General features: G+C 36.7%; 1 protein-coding gene across 9 annotated transcripts in view; it reads right to left on the bottom strand.

Moving 5' to 3' along the window:
• Positions 1–2,741: 2,741 nt before the first annotated feature.
• CBLB (Cbl proto-oncogene B) overlaps positions 2,742–17,067 on the bottom strand; it is a 135,635-nt gene continuing 121,309 nt past the window's right edge. For all 9 annotated transcript variants that reach the window (XM_063349617.1, XM_063349669.1, XM_063349636.1 and 6 more), the window contains 2 exons: positions 14,763–14,882; positions 2,742–9,418 (listed from right to left, as the gene is read on the bottom strand). In XM_063349617.1, coding sequence (XP_063205687.1) covers positions 9,156–9,418; positions 14,763–14,882 — 383 coding nt within the window. In that variant the 3' untranslated portion in view covers positions 2,742–9,155. The remainder of the gene's footprint in view (positions 9,419–14,762; positions 14,883–17,067) is intronic.

Here is a 17,067-nt window from a genome sequence, read left to right as displayed (position 1 = left end):
TTTGCTTAGTCATTCATTTGCAAGATTTGGTGAACTTTCTCACTACCAATTTCAAAACCACATAATTTTATGAATAATTTCGTATCTTAGATGTTAACTAAACACATTTTTTTTATAATATAAAGAACAAATAAAAGGCTCATTCTTTCTGAGACTTACTGTTAATTTAAAGCAGCATTAAATAAGATTATGAAGTTATATTATCTACCGCGATTTGTATTTTAGCTAATGATGTTATTTACATTTGTCATTTACTTCTGGTGAAAGACTGTTCATCAAATGAACCATTTTCTTTCTTTCTTTTTTTTCTTAGGAGCGTTTTCTTCATCTGTTTTCATTTTCTTCCTTTGCAGGTACATATGTCACATCCCTCCTCCCCCTATTTTCTCTGATAAACATTTTACGCTCTTGTCACCAACTTGCCACCAAGAAATAGATAACAATGTCTTGTTCAAACAGTGTAACTGTTGGTATCGTTTCAGAAACTATATAAAGAGCAGAAGTTTTCTTAGTTGTTGATTAAGCAGGGAGAAAAAAAAAATAGTTGGAGAATCCATGGCTTCTCCAAAGCCATTTTTCAATATATACCTTGAAAAACAAGGAAAAAGAGTACCAGCATCTTCCTTTCTTGAAAGGCACGTATGATAGCTTCCAGAAACTGAAAATTGGTTGATAAAAGCTTTTCCACCCTAAAAAAACATTTTCTTAAAAAAAAATAATAAAAAAATCAATGCTTCTCCTGAAATACCTCTTATCCCACAAACACATGCTACTAACAAATCAACCAGCCAGTCCTCCTCCACACGTCTCATCCAGACATCTTGACAGACTTTGAAAGGGGTAAGACCAGGCAGTCTCAAAAGGCATGGATATTACTGTAATGGAGAGAGCTCAAATACCATGATGATGCAGCACAAATAATACAAGGTCCCAAAAGGGTAGATCACTGGAAAATAAATTTCAGCTCAACCAAGCAAGAAAATCAATCCACGTCGCTAAGATAGTTTGTACATCACCAGGAGCCTCTGTGTATTAGCTGTTAGTCCACGCTGTTGCACTCATCGCTTGCAAGAAATTAACCTTTGTCCTGTGCACCCCATCACAGGAACCTTGTGTGCTTCACAAGGCAAATTATATCAACCACTAAATAAGCATGGAAATTACATGGGTTTCAGGATAGGTTGAATTTTACAGCATTACGCTCGTGGCACTACATGTGAACACAGCAAGTTACACAGCCACAAAAAGTGAAAAGCATACCCACAACATCTTTGAATGAAGCCACAGACAATTTTAATTTGGCCTCAGCCCCTTAGGAAATATGATGGGATGTGGTTAAAATGGGAACCAAAAGCCAGTCTGATGGCAGATTCACAGCCTGCAGCGGTGCCCTGGTCAGCCAGTATCTAACATCATAAAAACAAAGCGCAGATACAATTAAGATTCTGCCTCTGCTAATAACCTCGGAGACTGTTTAATCAGCAACACCAACACGTCAAAGGAAAGGATGCCAATGCCTGAAGACAAATCTGTTTAACTCCAAGCCAGCTTTGTTTATTGCTAATAGTCTTCTTGCTAGAACTAAACCTCAAAACAGATAGAAAAGCTTTGAAGGGCTTGGAAACAACCACACGTTAAACCACTGGCAAAAAAATGTTGCTACAAGAACTGACTGAGCAGTCTGCCACACAGAATTTCAGAGCCGTGCTAGAGACCACATCTAGGTGGGGGTGAAGAGTAGTAGTGTGAGGGTAAACAAGTACGGGGATTAACCGAGGAATGATACATGCAGGCACGTGATGCCCTTTCCATGTGATTCTACTGTGCCCCAAACATGACAAGGCAGATATCCCCCACTTCAGTGCACCCTGGGCCCACTGCAACTCAGAAATTCCCACACTCTGAAACACTTAAACATTTTTTTAAGTTGTCAGACTTTTTTGTCAGTTGCTCCAAACTTCTACCTGTCTTCTCTCACTTGATTGACTCCCTACTTCCCCTCTGCATTTCCCCTTCACCTCCATTCCCTCCTTCCTCTTTCCAATTATACTATTCCTTCTCCCTCAAAATAAATCATGGCTCTAACACACCACCTTCACCACCTCCTTGCCCACTCAGCTCGTTCATTCTCAACCCTTTCGTCACCACCCAGCTCTTTTGTCTCTGGAGGATCTGTGCCGAGTGGGTAGTCTACCTTGGTATGAGACCTAATGTAAACAGTTTCATTTCTGTTAGATTTTGGCAAAACTACAGCGAGTACCCTCCAGGCAGCAGCACACAAAACCAGGAGCTCTCTATCTACAGTCATGCTCACACGTATTCCTTTCACCTAAAAAGCTACAAAATTATCACCATTACAACCAACCTGTGGGCAGGGTCACCTGACAAATGAAGGATAACGGTCTTTCAGGGGCCATTGGTGGAATCATTCAGACGTGAGAATTTTCAAGCTACATGATACTCATTTCTTTGATATCAAAGGTATAGAGTCAATCTTTTATCCCGGTAATCAGTTACCTCTATCTGCAAGTGACATCCCAACTTCATTGATACATCTTATAAAATTTATCAGTTTTCCCCCTTCAACCTGCACCTTACTCAATACTAGAAGTAATCAAATATAATTGTGAATTTCCAAGCTACAAACCACGTTTGTTGGATGAACTTCTTAACTCTCATATTGAGACACAAGCCATCTCAAACACGAGGACTGTTACTAGGAGAGGATGTCTTTATTGGTTTCTTTTCACATCTCGGAAACAGAATAGGGATCTGCTGAAATAAGCAGTGGATTTCATCTCCATCCCTGACAGACAAATCATGAAACACAAGAGCATATTTCCAGGCTGAGAAGGGAGCAGGAAAAAATGCCGGTGATATTAACAAAGAAAACAGGCTTTCTCACAGAATTCTGAATCCATTTTGGATGACTGTTCACAGGAGCCATTCAGATACAGCACTGAAAATCTGTATAATGATTGAGACGGTCCAGACTAACAGAATGCTTATGAGGGATTATAGAAGAAAATACAGATGTGGTCACAAGCCGAGACGGGAAACTGTAGTGTCTGTCATTACTGAGATGGAGGACGTGCTGGTGGTTGATGCCACGGTGAAGAGAATTGAGTTGGGAGAAAGAGAGGAAAAGTCTTGGAGGGAGTCTTGGAGGGAGCAAATGAGGATGCAAAGAAAACGATGCAACTGTTGTGGGGCAAAGGCAGGGCTGAACTTGGCCCAAGCTGGGATGTGTGAGAGCAGGATAATTTGAATTTCAGTGTATGAGCCTTCATAATAAAGGTACTACTGATAACAGCCATAGTGAAAAGTACAGAGAATAAAATTTTTGAAATAATTGTCCAAGAATTTCATATGGACCATATTGAATTGGTAATGAAGATGTAAACTTCAAGAAGAAACACCTGGAAGTCACATGCTCAAGCAAGATAATAGCTTCAGAAAACTATACCAGCTGCTAACTTGAGGTATTTCTGAATGGCTGATGATGTAGGCTTACTTATCTTTTATACAGCATTTGACATTCAGTGATATTCAATCAGCAAATTAACAAAAGACAAGTTCTCCTTAGGGCACTTATTGCATTGTGGTCTAATGAAAACTAACATTTACCATATGCTGTGTGGGGAGCATTTATTATTTTTAGTGTCCTAATCATTACACAGGTGCATAGAAGCAAGCTATCTATTTTGGGTAAATATATCCAGCTCCTCAGCTACCTAGGCAGAAAAACTTGCCTTTTAAAACATGGAGTTTGATCGTTTTGCAGATTCAGTTCAGCTATCCAAAAGGAGAAGATACTTTGCACAGGTGAATACCACAGCCTAGTTATGAACTCCACAGGCTGGCACCAGTTAGAATACTCTCTCCTCCATGCTTCACCAGACTAGCATGTACATATATATGTGTGTGTATATATACGTATACCCTTCAAAGATGATGAACTTCAAAACAGAAGCGTTTCCACTAAAATCCTTATAAAGCTTTTGGTTGTTTTGCTAACATCAGAAAACATTCTAAGCAGAGTTCTGCCTTATGCTTCCCTCTGCTGCTTAAGACCCTGGCATCCTGGTTCTAAAACAACAAACATCTTGGAGAAGGACACAGTAATGGAAGACTGTGTCCAATAGCCCTTCATTTGCACCAGACACCCAGGCAGTTCAAAACAGCTAAATCTTGTATGCCTACAGGAGAGAGGGGCTTGGATTGTTAGGACAGTATTATCTTCCTCTAGACAGTTCTCTGCTTCTCTCCCTGGCTACCATGGCAGTTATTGCAATAAAATAAAGAAAAAAAAAAGCTGACTTTTTCCGAACAAGTATTGTAGCGGGACTGGCCAATTCCTCCACAGATCAAGACAGATGCAAGTAGTTTCACTGTAAGATCAGTATTCAACGGGCTTTTGCTTTTGTTTCTGGCAGGTCTAGGAAGACCGTCTTTTTATAATTCATACTATTCTGATGATGTTCAGGAAGGTTATGGGATTAAGTTTCACAACTTTGAGATATGTTTGGTGACAAGATTAAGAGATTTGGGATTTAGGATTTATTTTGAATAAGAATTCTCTTTGCTAGATATTAAATCATCTAAGGACAAATGAAATGTTTAGGTGCTAAAGTAACACACAGTGTTTATCCTTTTCCTGATGCAGACTCATTGATAACTGATACAGACATGTATCTTGTACAGAATTAATGACTGGGTCTATAAAAAAAAAACACAACCATGAAACATTCCTAGAGCACCCAGCTGCTAACATTTGATTATAATACAATGAAGTGACAGCTGACTTTTACATTGGAAGAGTAAAAAACGAAAGAAATAAATAGGCAGCTATAGTATTACTGACAGGTATACCAAACAGTTAACTTCCCTACTTAGTAAGATGACTAATGACCTATATAACGGACAAGGATTTAACACAGACTGAAGAAACAACCACGGAAGGTCTGATCGGACCTGCAGGGAATGGTGTTGGGCTTTAAATAGTAATAGCTGTATTGTCATGCATAGGAGAGAGGTCAGATTTTCTAAACATTTTTCAGAATGCTGGAATACAACAACAGAAAAAAGACAAACCTGTTTTACACTCCTAAAATATTTTTTACATTAAGAGTATAACGCTTGAGAATGTAAATGCACAGGATGCTAAAGAAATATCAGTGTGACCTTACTGTAATTGTCTTCAGGAAAAAAATCCTGTACATTAACGTACAGCCGATGATATGTTCACCACTTTGGATTCTAAATATTTAATTATTATTATCATCTTTCTGCTGTAAAGCTATTACATGCACATTCTGAAATTACTGACTATTTATAAATTTTTACTACTGAAATTCAGAAGTGAAGTAATATAGGGGGATATAAAGCCAACATCTCAATGCAATGATTCACCTTATTTTAGAGCAAGGCTTCATTTTTGTGGATTACAAGACAAAGGTTTCTAAAGACCCCTGCGCAGGACAGGCTGTTTCTGAAGCAGCATATGAGAAGTGACAATATTCAATAACAGAGACAGAGTCTTGAAAAAATCACAGACCAACCCAACGTTCTGTTAACATTAATTTTATAAAATACCTTACAAGAACAGATAAAGAACTTGAGCTTACATAATAACCAAAATTTAAAAAGAATGTTGAATAAAATATAAATTAATTGAACACATCACTAAGTTTGCCACATGTTAGACAAGTTTATAAAAGGCATTTTCTGATAAAATAGTTATCTGAAAGAAAATCCTTCAAAATGGAAACTACTGAAGTCCTTTTTCAAGAAGTCATTCCTAAAAGCGCTAAATTCCAGGTCAACAGGTAGTACCTGAATTTACTTAGAATACGGCGTTCATTTGCTTCAAAATTTGTCAAGCTTTAAGACACGAATTTAAATGCTTTCAGGTCAGAGTCATCAGTGCAAAGTAAAGCTTCAAGCTGAAAATGACAGAAGTATAACAGAAGAAATGATCCTGGTACAAAATTTCTTAAATTCACATTATGAAAAAAACTACCAGATGCACTCTCGAGATACTGAACATTAACAAATTTTACCAGTGGCCATTTTAGGCTTCCAGCCAAGCCATTAACACGGCTAGTCATATTAAATTCATCTATTTTATCACAATTTCATTTTGTTTCCCCTCATAGTCTTTGGAAAAGATCCATGCTGCTGATGTCCACTTACTTTGTTTAACTTCTGCTTCAGCCAATTTGCTTAAAATGCAGCAATTTAGCCAACAGGAGAGGCCAACAGACATCAGAATGATGGTCTAAAGCCTGCAATGACATTTAATTGGAAGAAATACAATAGCACATGTTTCTGAGTTTAACCGACTTTGTTCATTCAAGCGCTCTCACTGAAGTCAGTCTTCCTTAAAGTTATATATGGGTATAACAAACTGCCAGGCTCAAACCCTCAAGTCTTTCAAAGTTTAAAATATGTTTAGAGAACTACGTTTTTAGAGAACTAGACTGCAGCCAGATTAATTTCTTTTAAGCCTATTAATTCCTGCAGAGTAAACATCAACACTCCAGCAAAGCAATTCCGCTCTGTTTGAATTTAAAACTATTAACAAAACAGGTTTGAAATAGTCTTCACGTTCCACTACTTAGAAGTGGTATTAGCACACTCATTTAAAGATTAATGGAACTCTTTTCAAGTTACCACTCAGAATATTGCTCGTGAAGCTGTTTTTTAAACACGTACTAAAAAAAATAAGTGTCACTGGTGGTCACAACCAGAAAGGAGAAGGAAAAATTTTAAAACCTTAATCTATCAGGCAGCAGTTCCAGCCTCTAATTGAGACATAAGGCTGTCATTTATACTAAGCTGCTGCATAAAAATGAGAAAAAGAGTTCTCCGTTACAAGTCAAAATTTCAAAACTCAATATGCAGATTGTTTGTTCACTCTTGTAAAACGTTCTTTTTTTCACTGTCGTCATTGCTATGCTGGCAGTTATGCTAGAACCTCATTTAAGTAATTCCAGTACAACCACGGTGTTTAATTTAACCAGTATGAATCATTTTGAATTTATAGTTAGCTAAAATGCCAGAGTCATGTTGTAAACAAACCAAATGAATAAGAGTGTTCAAGACTACACAAAACTTTTCCCCAATAAAAAGAGATTTACTTGAACTAAAAGCACGGAATATAACTTCAATCAAAACTTTGCATAAGCCGTACTCAAGGAATGAACATTTAATGGAAGTTGCAAATGCCCTCTTCTAGGACATAAACTCAGAATCATTTGCTTAAATCAAAATGGAACAGAAGCTCTTCCCTAAACCCTGAATTATCCTGATCATCTTGTATCACTGAAGCAGATTAATGATATCCATAATATGCTTTGTGATGCTACAAAATAATTTATTTAATTCCTTTTAAGAATAAGGTCTTTGATGAAACGATGGACTTTGAGATATCACAGTAATTTCCACTAGGTGTTCCCAGTTATTTTGAATCCTGCAATTCAGCCATTTGCTGTCATTAAAAAAAAAGTTGTTAAAACAAATGCATTGGAAGCTGAGATCTGATCCTGTAAGTGATGCAACTTTTACCACTTGCTCTGAGTGAAGACCACCACTGACAGCTGGAAGGGAACAATAAATATATACCTCACACCCAGCTTAGCAGACTGTGAAAATTCTCATACACTGGTCACACCTCAAAAGGTGAAAATATTCTAACTACCGCATGGTTTTATCTTTTCAACAGTAATAAAAGAAAAGAAGATTTCAAAGTTTCCTGAAAAAAACAAGAAAGCAGTCATCTGAAGAACTATTTTGAAAATATATGGACTCTCAACTTTGAGTGTAATAAGAACAGAGTTGTTCTCTCTCTTCTAAAATCGGGAAGATTTTTAATTTGGCTTGCATCAATTCGGGCTCAAAAACAAGACGTCAAAGCCTGGAGTATCAGTATCAACCACATAAAGCAAAAATGTATTTCCAACTAAGCAGCTGGAAAGTGAGTGAATAAATTTGGGTATTAAACACATACTTGTGAATAATAAAGCGTACAGAGGAGGAAGTTACTAGAGAACTTTGCAAAAAATATTGCTACAGTAGCATTAGGAATTAACAGTGCATCAAAGATTTAAAAAGTTTCCATGTTAATACAAACTGATCCAAGCCACAATGAACCACAGGATAATCACTCAAACAAAAAATTAACCGCATTCTACTTTACAGAAGCTAGAACTGGAATTTACCTGACTACCATTAATATGATTCAAAAAGATTCCTTCTAGTCTGGCATGCCTCAATTTACATAGGTCAGAGAACTGCTGCCATTAGTGTGTAATCAAAACACAGTATTACCATGTGCATTTGGCTTTTTTGAACATTTGCAATCAAATACTCCAATTTGAAAGAGTTTTTACATGTCAGAACTCAGTATCACTGCTGCATGAAGTATTTTATTTGTTGGTTGGGATTTTTTTGTGGAAACTGTATAAAAGACCTTGAGGACTAGGTCATGGAATTCATGTTAAACAAAGCTGCCCAACATCACTGTCAAAATACCTTTAAAAAGGCAGTTCATAGACAGAATAATGCATTTTACATTCAGATATTCCCTCTCTCAAAAGCAAAGGAATCTCAGAAGAAAAAAAAGTCAGTAGTGAAGGCCACATACTTTTTGCATTTGATGAACCGAAATGCAAAAAAGCAATTAAAGCGTCTCGTAAGAGGAAAAAAAACCCAGACACAGAACTTCTGGAAATGGATGATTTAGTTGATGGGGTGGTCAGCATGGAAACTGTTGGGAATGCTACAGCAGAACTGACCACAAGTACAAGGGAATATGAACAGGAACATAGTACAGGCATCAACTAGAAAACTGTAACTTGCCAACTTGTAAACAAGAAAAAGCATTTCACAGATTAAAAGTTCTAGGGAAGTAAACTTTAAATTATTTTGTCAGTTCAACCCTGATTTAAAAAAGTATGGCTAGCAAAAATACATAAGCCTCAGCATATTTATAAGTCTTGATCAGAGCAGCCATGAGCCTTTGATAAACGGCTGGAAACAAACACCCTTCTATTAAGGATGAAAGAAAAATATTCTGTTCTCTTCTTTCTCTCCTTCCCCAATCCACACGTGTATATGTAGAATTCACACGCTCCAAGAATATCTTGACGCTGCTATAGATTGAGACGTGGGGAGACCGGTGGAGGAAAACAGACAAACTCCCTTAAAATACTACGGGCTACATCAACATTATTCTGGGCAATTTCAAGTGCCCTCTTGACTTCTTCAAAGGAATATCCCTCTCCCATAAGTTTTGCAATTTTTGCATCCACATTTTCCATGGAACTGTCAGAGCTGTATGCTTTCCTGTGGTGTATTTCTGGTGCAGTCCTCCGAGGAAGTGGTTTAGGGGGCCTGGCTGGTGCTTGTGAACCATCTGTTTCAAATAAAGGAGATAGAAATCATTATAAATTGGCTTAAAATTGTGTTATAAGTAGGTCAAGCCTCAAGAAGCAGTTTAAAAAGTAAAACCCTAAAGAAACATGAAAAGATATTTTAATGCATGGATATAGCTAATTTTAAAATTTGGGCAGAAGCTGAATTCCTCAAGAACATCCAAAATGGAAATAATGTAGTAAAATGCTATTTTAATAATATCATAGGAACATGCACGTTACAATCTGAATTATCCAAAGTTGGAAGAAAGTATCATGAAACTGCAAAGATGGTGAAAATAGCCAGTCAAAATTTTAAAGACTCTCCACTCCAAACCCACAGCGTGAGAACTTTTTCTTAGTCTGTTTAAAAAAACCCAACCAAACAAAACCCAAACCAACAAATTTGATCACAATTTTATTCAGGGCTCTAAGTTGTGCAGAAGAAGAATCCAGTCAAATATGCCTGAGAGAGAAAAATCCTTCACTTATTGGTACATCTTGCAGATTCTGTTCAGCCAGTTGCACTTGATTTCATGCATAGCAGCTATGCGTAAGTACAGAAATAACTAGTTTCTCAAAAAAAATCTCTTGCGCGCTTATTTTCACAGTGACGAGAACAGAACATGATCCTTCCTTTCCAGCCCCCCTTTGGAAATATCTCCCCTTTCCTTCTCTTCAATGGAAAGGTTACCTTCACAGTTAACGCTGGTGCTAAGAATCATCACGTGCTGATGAAAAAATCTGATATTCAAACTTGCTAATCTTCTGAGAGTCAAGAGTTTCATGCTCAAGTAAACTTGGTGCTTTACTGAAACCTCTTTATCCTCACTGATTCCACAATAAGCAGCTTAAATACAAGCAGGCATAGAGCAGAAAACACTTTCAAGAGCAAAGTATTTAAAAAAAAAAAGTTTTTAATCCTTCAAAAAGGGTTCTAAAAAGTTTCATCGACAGTGACTTTGATAGATAAATTAGAGGCTGTGGTACTTCCTGTTTACTTACACTGCCAGCAATGGTGTTTTGCAGTGCTAACTACTTCAGAGACAGCTTTTAAGTGATGAAAGAACGTTGAATTTCTAGTACTGCTGTTACAATGTGTTACCTTATCATAACACTGGATGGAGAGAACGGTAATTCAACTGAGTGCATTAAACACTTCAGATGAAGGAAAATAGTTCGCATTAGTGCACATCTAGCCAAGGTGTATTTTTCTCTCAACTTAGTTTCCGTGCATTCAGATGAGTGTTGCTATAAATTTTAATTCCATTTCTTAATTCAGAGAAGATAAGCAAATAGTATTTCTAGCAAGACAGTCATTCATATAACAAATGGATGAGAGTAGTTTGATTAAAAACTTACAGTTAGGGGCTAAGATTAATTTTGTTCTAATTTCATTGCCTATTTTCCTTGCAAATAGTTATGACAAAACCTACAGATAGTAAGGGCTATTTCATATTTGTTATGATTTTTTTCTCTCTGAAGATGAAAACAATTACATAAATGCTAAACATTCTAGTAAACACACCTGAAGCAGATCCAAAGTTCCTATGAAGCTGTGGAAGATCCACAAAACACACTTGTTTGAGAAATTTAACTATAACTCAGGAAATGTAGTTAGTAACTAAAAACCAAATCAGAAACAAATTCAAGTTTCTCACTTCACTTAATTTAGGAAAATCAAGACTGTAACAGAAGAATATTCTTCATATTAAAAATAATGGTATAACAAATTAAAACCAATCAGTTTTCTTACACAAACATTTCAAACTGGTTTAATATGCACATTTCGTTATGGACTTCATTTCTATGGAGGATGAAACAAAATTAATTTGCAAACTTTACATTTTCCCCTGGGCTTGAAGTACAAAAGAAATTCCGTATGCATAGGTCAGATCTATGTAACTCAGTGTGTGAGTTACATGAGAGATTTTTTGCTCTACCCAGTCTAATACAGGCTTAAAACTGAAGTGATTTCTCGTATAAAACCTTCACTTTGATGAAGCTTCCAAACAAACTTTCTTAAGCAATCACATAATTTAGAAAGGTCATTTTTAATTCTGTCAGCAGATTTGCAGTATAGGCATTTTATTCTCACTACAGTGACATCTCTCTATAGCACAGATACTTTAAGATCTTCAGACCTCTCTCTCTAACCCAATTTCCATTATTATTTTTTTAAGCGCTGACATCTCTTTCAATATCTTCACATCCATATAAAATTTTAGCTGAAGCCGGCTATGACATTGGATCCTGAGCTTAAAGATACTAAGCCTAAGCTGCATGTCCATCTGGACACTGAGATAGAGGTATTTAAGCAGGACTTTCCTTCCCGACCTCCCATTCTCTCTGATGTTTCAGCCACTGTGGATGCCTAACTAAAAATTCAGACAGATTATTTAATTGTGTAATTTAATCAACAGTTTCTACAACAAGGAGGTTCCTCTATTACTCACATTTCTGTAATTTGGCACTAGATTTAACCCTTACGTAACATGTTAGAATAAAGGCAGACACAGGCTCATTTAATAAGTGACTAAAAAGCACAGAAAAAGTTGTAAGGTGAGAGCTCCGTGGCACAGTGGGAGAAGGATATTTGTAACGATGTCAACTGCCTGTTCCTCTCTGCTGTCAAATGGCCCTCTTCTTTTCGTCCCTTGCTGCTTCTCCTGTATGTTTCCAGGGTCTTTCACCAACAGAAAAGTGTCAGAGAACCAGGTGATGAAGGCCTGCTGCGCAAGGCCCTCTCTGGAGCAGTGGCACGCAGCTACACCTAATCTAATTGGGGTACAGGAACAAAGCACACCCAGGGGACATCTACATTAAGGAACTGCCAGAGCAAGGAGAAAGTGGGAAAGGAGTAACTACACATATTGGTTCATCAAGCTGTTGGGCGTGATCTTCATATTTTGCATTACTGTGGCACATTGTTCCCCTTCGGGTTAATTGAAATCCACCCTCAAATAATATGGCACATCCTCCCCCTAGCATTTCCATGTAAAGGAATTTAAATCTGCATGCAAGTGCTTTAATAAGGCCAGGTGAGTGAATAGGCAGCAGACAAGTGTACTTAACTAGCCATTTGAATCCATTTCTTATGGAATAGCTAAATTCAGTAAAATACATCAGATGCCTATATTAGAGACCTCATTTTCTTCTACCTTTCCCATATATCATTGTCTGTGCTTATGTAAAATATCCTAACTATTAACAATATCTCCTTCACTTGCTTTTATTGTAATAATTTTAAGAAGTTCTATTTAGGAAGTTTGAAAAACCATGCCTTTGGGATAGTTAGGTGCATAGCGGAGAACTATTTCTTAAGTGTTACGTACTGAATACGTTGCTGAATTAGAATAAATTTCTCATTAGGTGTTAACGATTCAGTTAAACATCATGACAGCAATCTTAAAAACAGTCAAACTGAAGCACAGAAGTTAAAGACTCCTCATGCTACTCTAGGGAGCCAGTGGCTAAATTATAATTAGATTTTAGAGTGAACTACATTTCTTTTCCAGCTAGTTCAAAGAATCACCATGCGAAAGGGCTGAAATGAAGAATTTCCTAAGTGAACTGATTAGTTCCAAATAAATGCAAAAACAAAAGTTCTGAATAGAGTTACATCTCTAAATTGTCTTTTTAAACCATAGATGAAGGTGAATCAGTTCATCCTGAAGCTCATCAGTTCTGTTCTATGGAATTACTGCCACTGTAAAAACAACTTTCCAATTAAGAGTATGACATGATCTATCACACAGTTTTCACTTAATTGAAGTTAAATTGAATATCTTGCTGTACATCATGCTGATTCAGAATGATATTTACAGCAAAGGTCGACACACGTGAGTGTTTTAGAAGATGGCTGTGGCAAACACACAGATAGAAAAGTATTTATTAAGGGACATCAGAAAGCTCAAAGATCTTAAGTAGCAAACATGTTGCAGAAATTTAAGAAAATTAAAAATTGTTCTATCACAGAATTGAAAGAATCTCAGGAAAACTCCGTAGCTTTAAAAGGTAGTTATAGCATTGTCATAATTTGTATTATAAAATAATTTAAAATGCCCTAAATAAATCAAGCTAACATTGTAAGACAAATAGATCCCACACAGTGTCACATATATAACATGAATTATAAATCAATTCTTTCTTTCCTAACAACAGGGAAAAAGAAAAAAAAAAAAAAGAGAAACACGTTAACACGTTATATTAGTGGAGGTATCCTCCCAAAAGCACTACTATTTACCAAAGGCATCATACTAATTCTCAAATGTGCTATTCATTAAAAATTCTGTAGCACTCTTCAGACTTAATTTCCCCCGTACTTTTAGTTGGAAAAATATATTCCTTTATTCCTATACCATAGGAGAGATGAAATACATATTCCTAAGAAGAAGAGGTATAATTACAATTAAAAAATGCATCATTTTCCCACTTGTAATTTTTGCAATTAAACACTGGTAATCATTACAATTGAAAGACTAGAGAAATAAGTCCCTTCATGCATTAGAAAAGAGTTTTCACACACAATTCACTCTTATCTGGAGAACAAATCATGGTTCAAGGCATCACTTGGCTCTTTCTTTGTGTGGTCTCCCCACACAGCAAAATTACGCAGGTGGGACAATCCTCCCCCTTCCCCATATACCATGCACATTTAAAAGGAAAGATAATTTGTCTACAAATCAGTGAAACTACTTTGAAATACAGGTAATATTTTATTTTATATTTTATAATCATTTAAATACATTTGAGTTGCCTAAAAACCATAAGTAAAATTTCTGTGGCAGAAAAATTGCTTCTACTGGACCTGTTCCATTGCAAATTGAAGACTGAATTTTAATTGGTTTTGGTTCTTGTTGTTTTATTAAAAAACATTTTAAAGTTTTCTCAGAACTTCACACAAACATTTTAGCAAAAAAGACCAGAAAATAATAATACTTTAGACAGTAAGCCTACTTTTTTTTTTTTTTTTAAGACGCAATGAAACAAAGACAGAAGTGAGATGCGCGCGGCCCCCACAGGACTTCAGACCTCTTGTGAGCTTTAAAGATGGCAGAAAAATCTCTACCTTTCTCAAAACACTAGAACTCCCATAAGCATTTAGTTTGGCAGCTGGTGAAATTGATGCCATAATATCTACACCTACAGACAACAGGTAGCCACTTCTACCTTTATTGCTGAACTTTAATCTCTGTTATCCTTTGATGATTTCATATTTTTGTAAAACAATATTACCATTGCCATTTGTTGCCCAGAATGACAAAAACCTTATTGGACTTCATGGATGAAAGTTATTTGCTTCATAAAGCTGTAGTTTTCTACAAGAACAGTTTTCCACCTTACCTGAAGGGGGAGGAAGTTGATCATAGTCTTGAGATGTTCGATTTGTTTTGACGTTTTCTCCAGTTACTCTACGAGCAGGTGGCAAAGGAACATGACCGGTTATTGGATCAAAATGGGGATCTGTAATAATAGAACAAAAAAGGGTCTTAGAATAATCAGAATTATTATTTCGGTGAGGGGAAGGGCTGATGCATAGGACCGAGGCTTAAAATAGCCTTCCGTCAGACAGAGAAGCCATGAATCCAAACAAAGGTGTTCCCCCACAGCATGTACATATGCACGTATACATTCAAATTCAACCCTTGCATAGTAGACACGTGTCTTGAAGTGACAAAACAAGAGCACAGCTCAAAGGTGGTCTATCCTGCACTGACCGTGGCTCTTCTGTTTACATCCATGAGGCACCTTTCAGTTACCCAACCCTGACACTGCTAGGATTGTGGCTGGCAAAGCATGGATGAGGTTGCAAAGCCCGAAGCAGCACAATTAGAAATATCCCAGCTATTATTCAGTTTGGTTAGAAGCTGGCGACACTATGCTTTGCAGTTCACAAAGATGGCAGGGCAGATTTCCTATTCATACAGTCCCAGCTATGCGTAAATATTACAGGGACTGGTAAGGCCATGACTAGGCTTTTTTCAGTTCTCTCTGCTGATTACAGAATAGAATTTATAAAATGGAGAAATATATTGTCATGGCATATTGTGTCCTTTGTGCCCTTTTCTTTGTTGTTTTTGGGGTATTTTTGTTTTGGTTTGCTTTTTCTTTTGGATGCAGCTGAGCAAGTGTTAACATTATCCTGGACCTGGCTTCTGCTCTGGACTCATAAGAGTGTCTGTATATGAGTGCAACTTTTTGCTGTTGTTGATGATGAGATTATTATTCTAATCTGACAGGCTCTGATGGATAGCTGAGAAATCACCCCCCAAGACTTGTACAGAAAGCAATCATCAAAAACTCATCATAAATCATCTACAGCAGTTTATTTGACAAGATGCAAAGCAAGTAATATGGCTTTAGAAATACCATATGAATAAAAAAAGACCAATCCACACAACCACGTATGCCTAAGTAGATGTATACACTAATAAGATTAATTAAACTGCTGCTCTAAGATTGTATTCACTATGCAAATACGAAGAACAATACAGGGCCGTAGCTACATTTTCCAGATGTTGAGTTAAGAGCTATTAAATGTTTTTTAACACTATCAGTGATACTTCTTATATTATTTGGAAATAATACTTCAAAACTGCATGTTTCTGGAAAGTGCATACAGATTGACAGAGCTTGTGTGTGTGCATCTGTGTGAGGGCTTCTATTTTTCCTCTCCCTTCCCATTAGAACTGAATGGTGCAGCGCGTGTTTCTGCATCAGACGATACAATGGAGGCACCCATTCAGACTGGACTGAATAATAAAGACATTCCATAAAAGGTCATTCCGGTTCAACCTAAACTAGCTCACTTTCATCCCACAGCTAGTATCATTCACAAAGGTCAGCCAAACGGCCGACAACCTGCCAGGCTATTATGGAGTTGCATGTACCATCACCAAAACATTTCATTTATCCCTCTCCATGCAGCTTCTAAGAAAAATAGATTGGAGTAGGAAGACATCTAACTGCACCACAAGGTAGATAATCACTGAAAATATTCCTGGGATGGGTAAACTTAAGACACCAACATCCTTTGGAAGCTTCCACGGAGAAAAAGAAGTCATTTCATAGATATGCACTAACCCAAAAAAATTCTATTGTAATCTGTACCATCAGCAATGTATTCAACTTAATTAACCTGACAACCAAACACTTTTCAACTTAGGGACAAAATTGTAAAATGTGAACATAGGTTTTATAACTTTTACAAGCAAAATACCGGACTGAAAAATGTCATAAAGATTCATGGGGAGAGATAGGTGAAAAACTGGCTTATCAAAAAGGTTATGAACCACAGATGCCTGCAACTGTATTCACAATCAATACAGTTTTGCAACAAAATTTTACAACAGTTCTAACAAAGCCATAAGTTCTTTCCCCTTATTTTCTAGTTTTTCCCCAAGTTCCAGCTTGAAAATAAATCCCATGAATTATGTTTTACTATAGAAAACAATGGAATTGACAAAAGCATACAGACCAGTGTTACAGATTACAAGAGAAAACTTGGCACTTCACAAGTAACACCTCTTACTAGAAGAGAGCAATTTACCAAAATGTGAATCCTGGTATAGAAACATTGATCTTATTTCATTACTTTGTGATAATGAAAAGTTAAGTCTTTATATTCTGAGTTGTTTCTTTTTCACCA

Source organism: Chroicocephalus ridibundus, chromosome 1 (assembly GCF_963924245.1).
Source record: "Chroicocephalus ridibundus chromosome 1, bChrRid1.1, whole genome shotgun sequence".
NCBI lineage: Eukaryota > Metazoa > Chordata > Aves > Charadriiformes > Laridae > Chroicocephalus > Chroicocephalus ridibundus.
The sequence above is the reverse complement of the archived record's forward strand: the minus strand, read 5'-3'. Positions and strand labels throughout refer to the sequence as shown.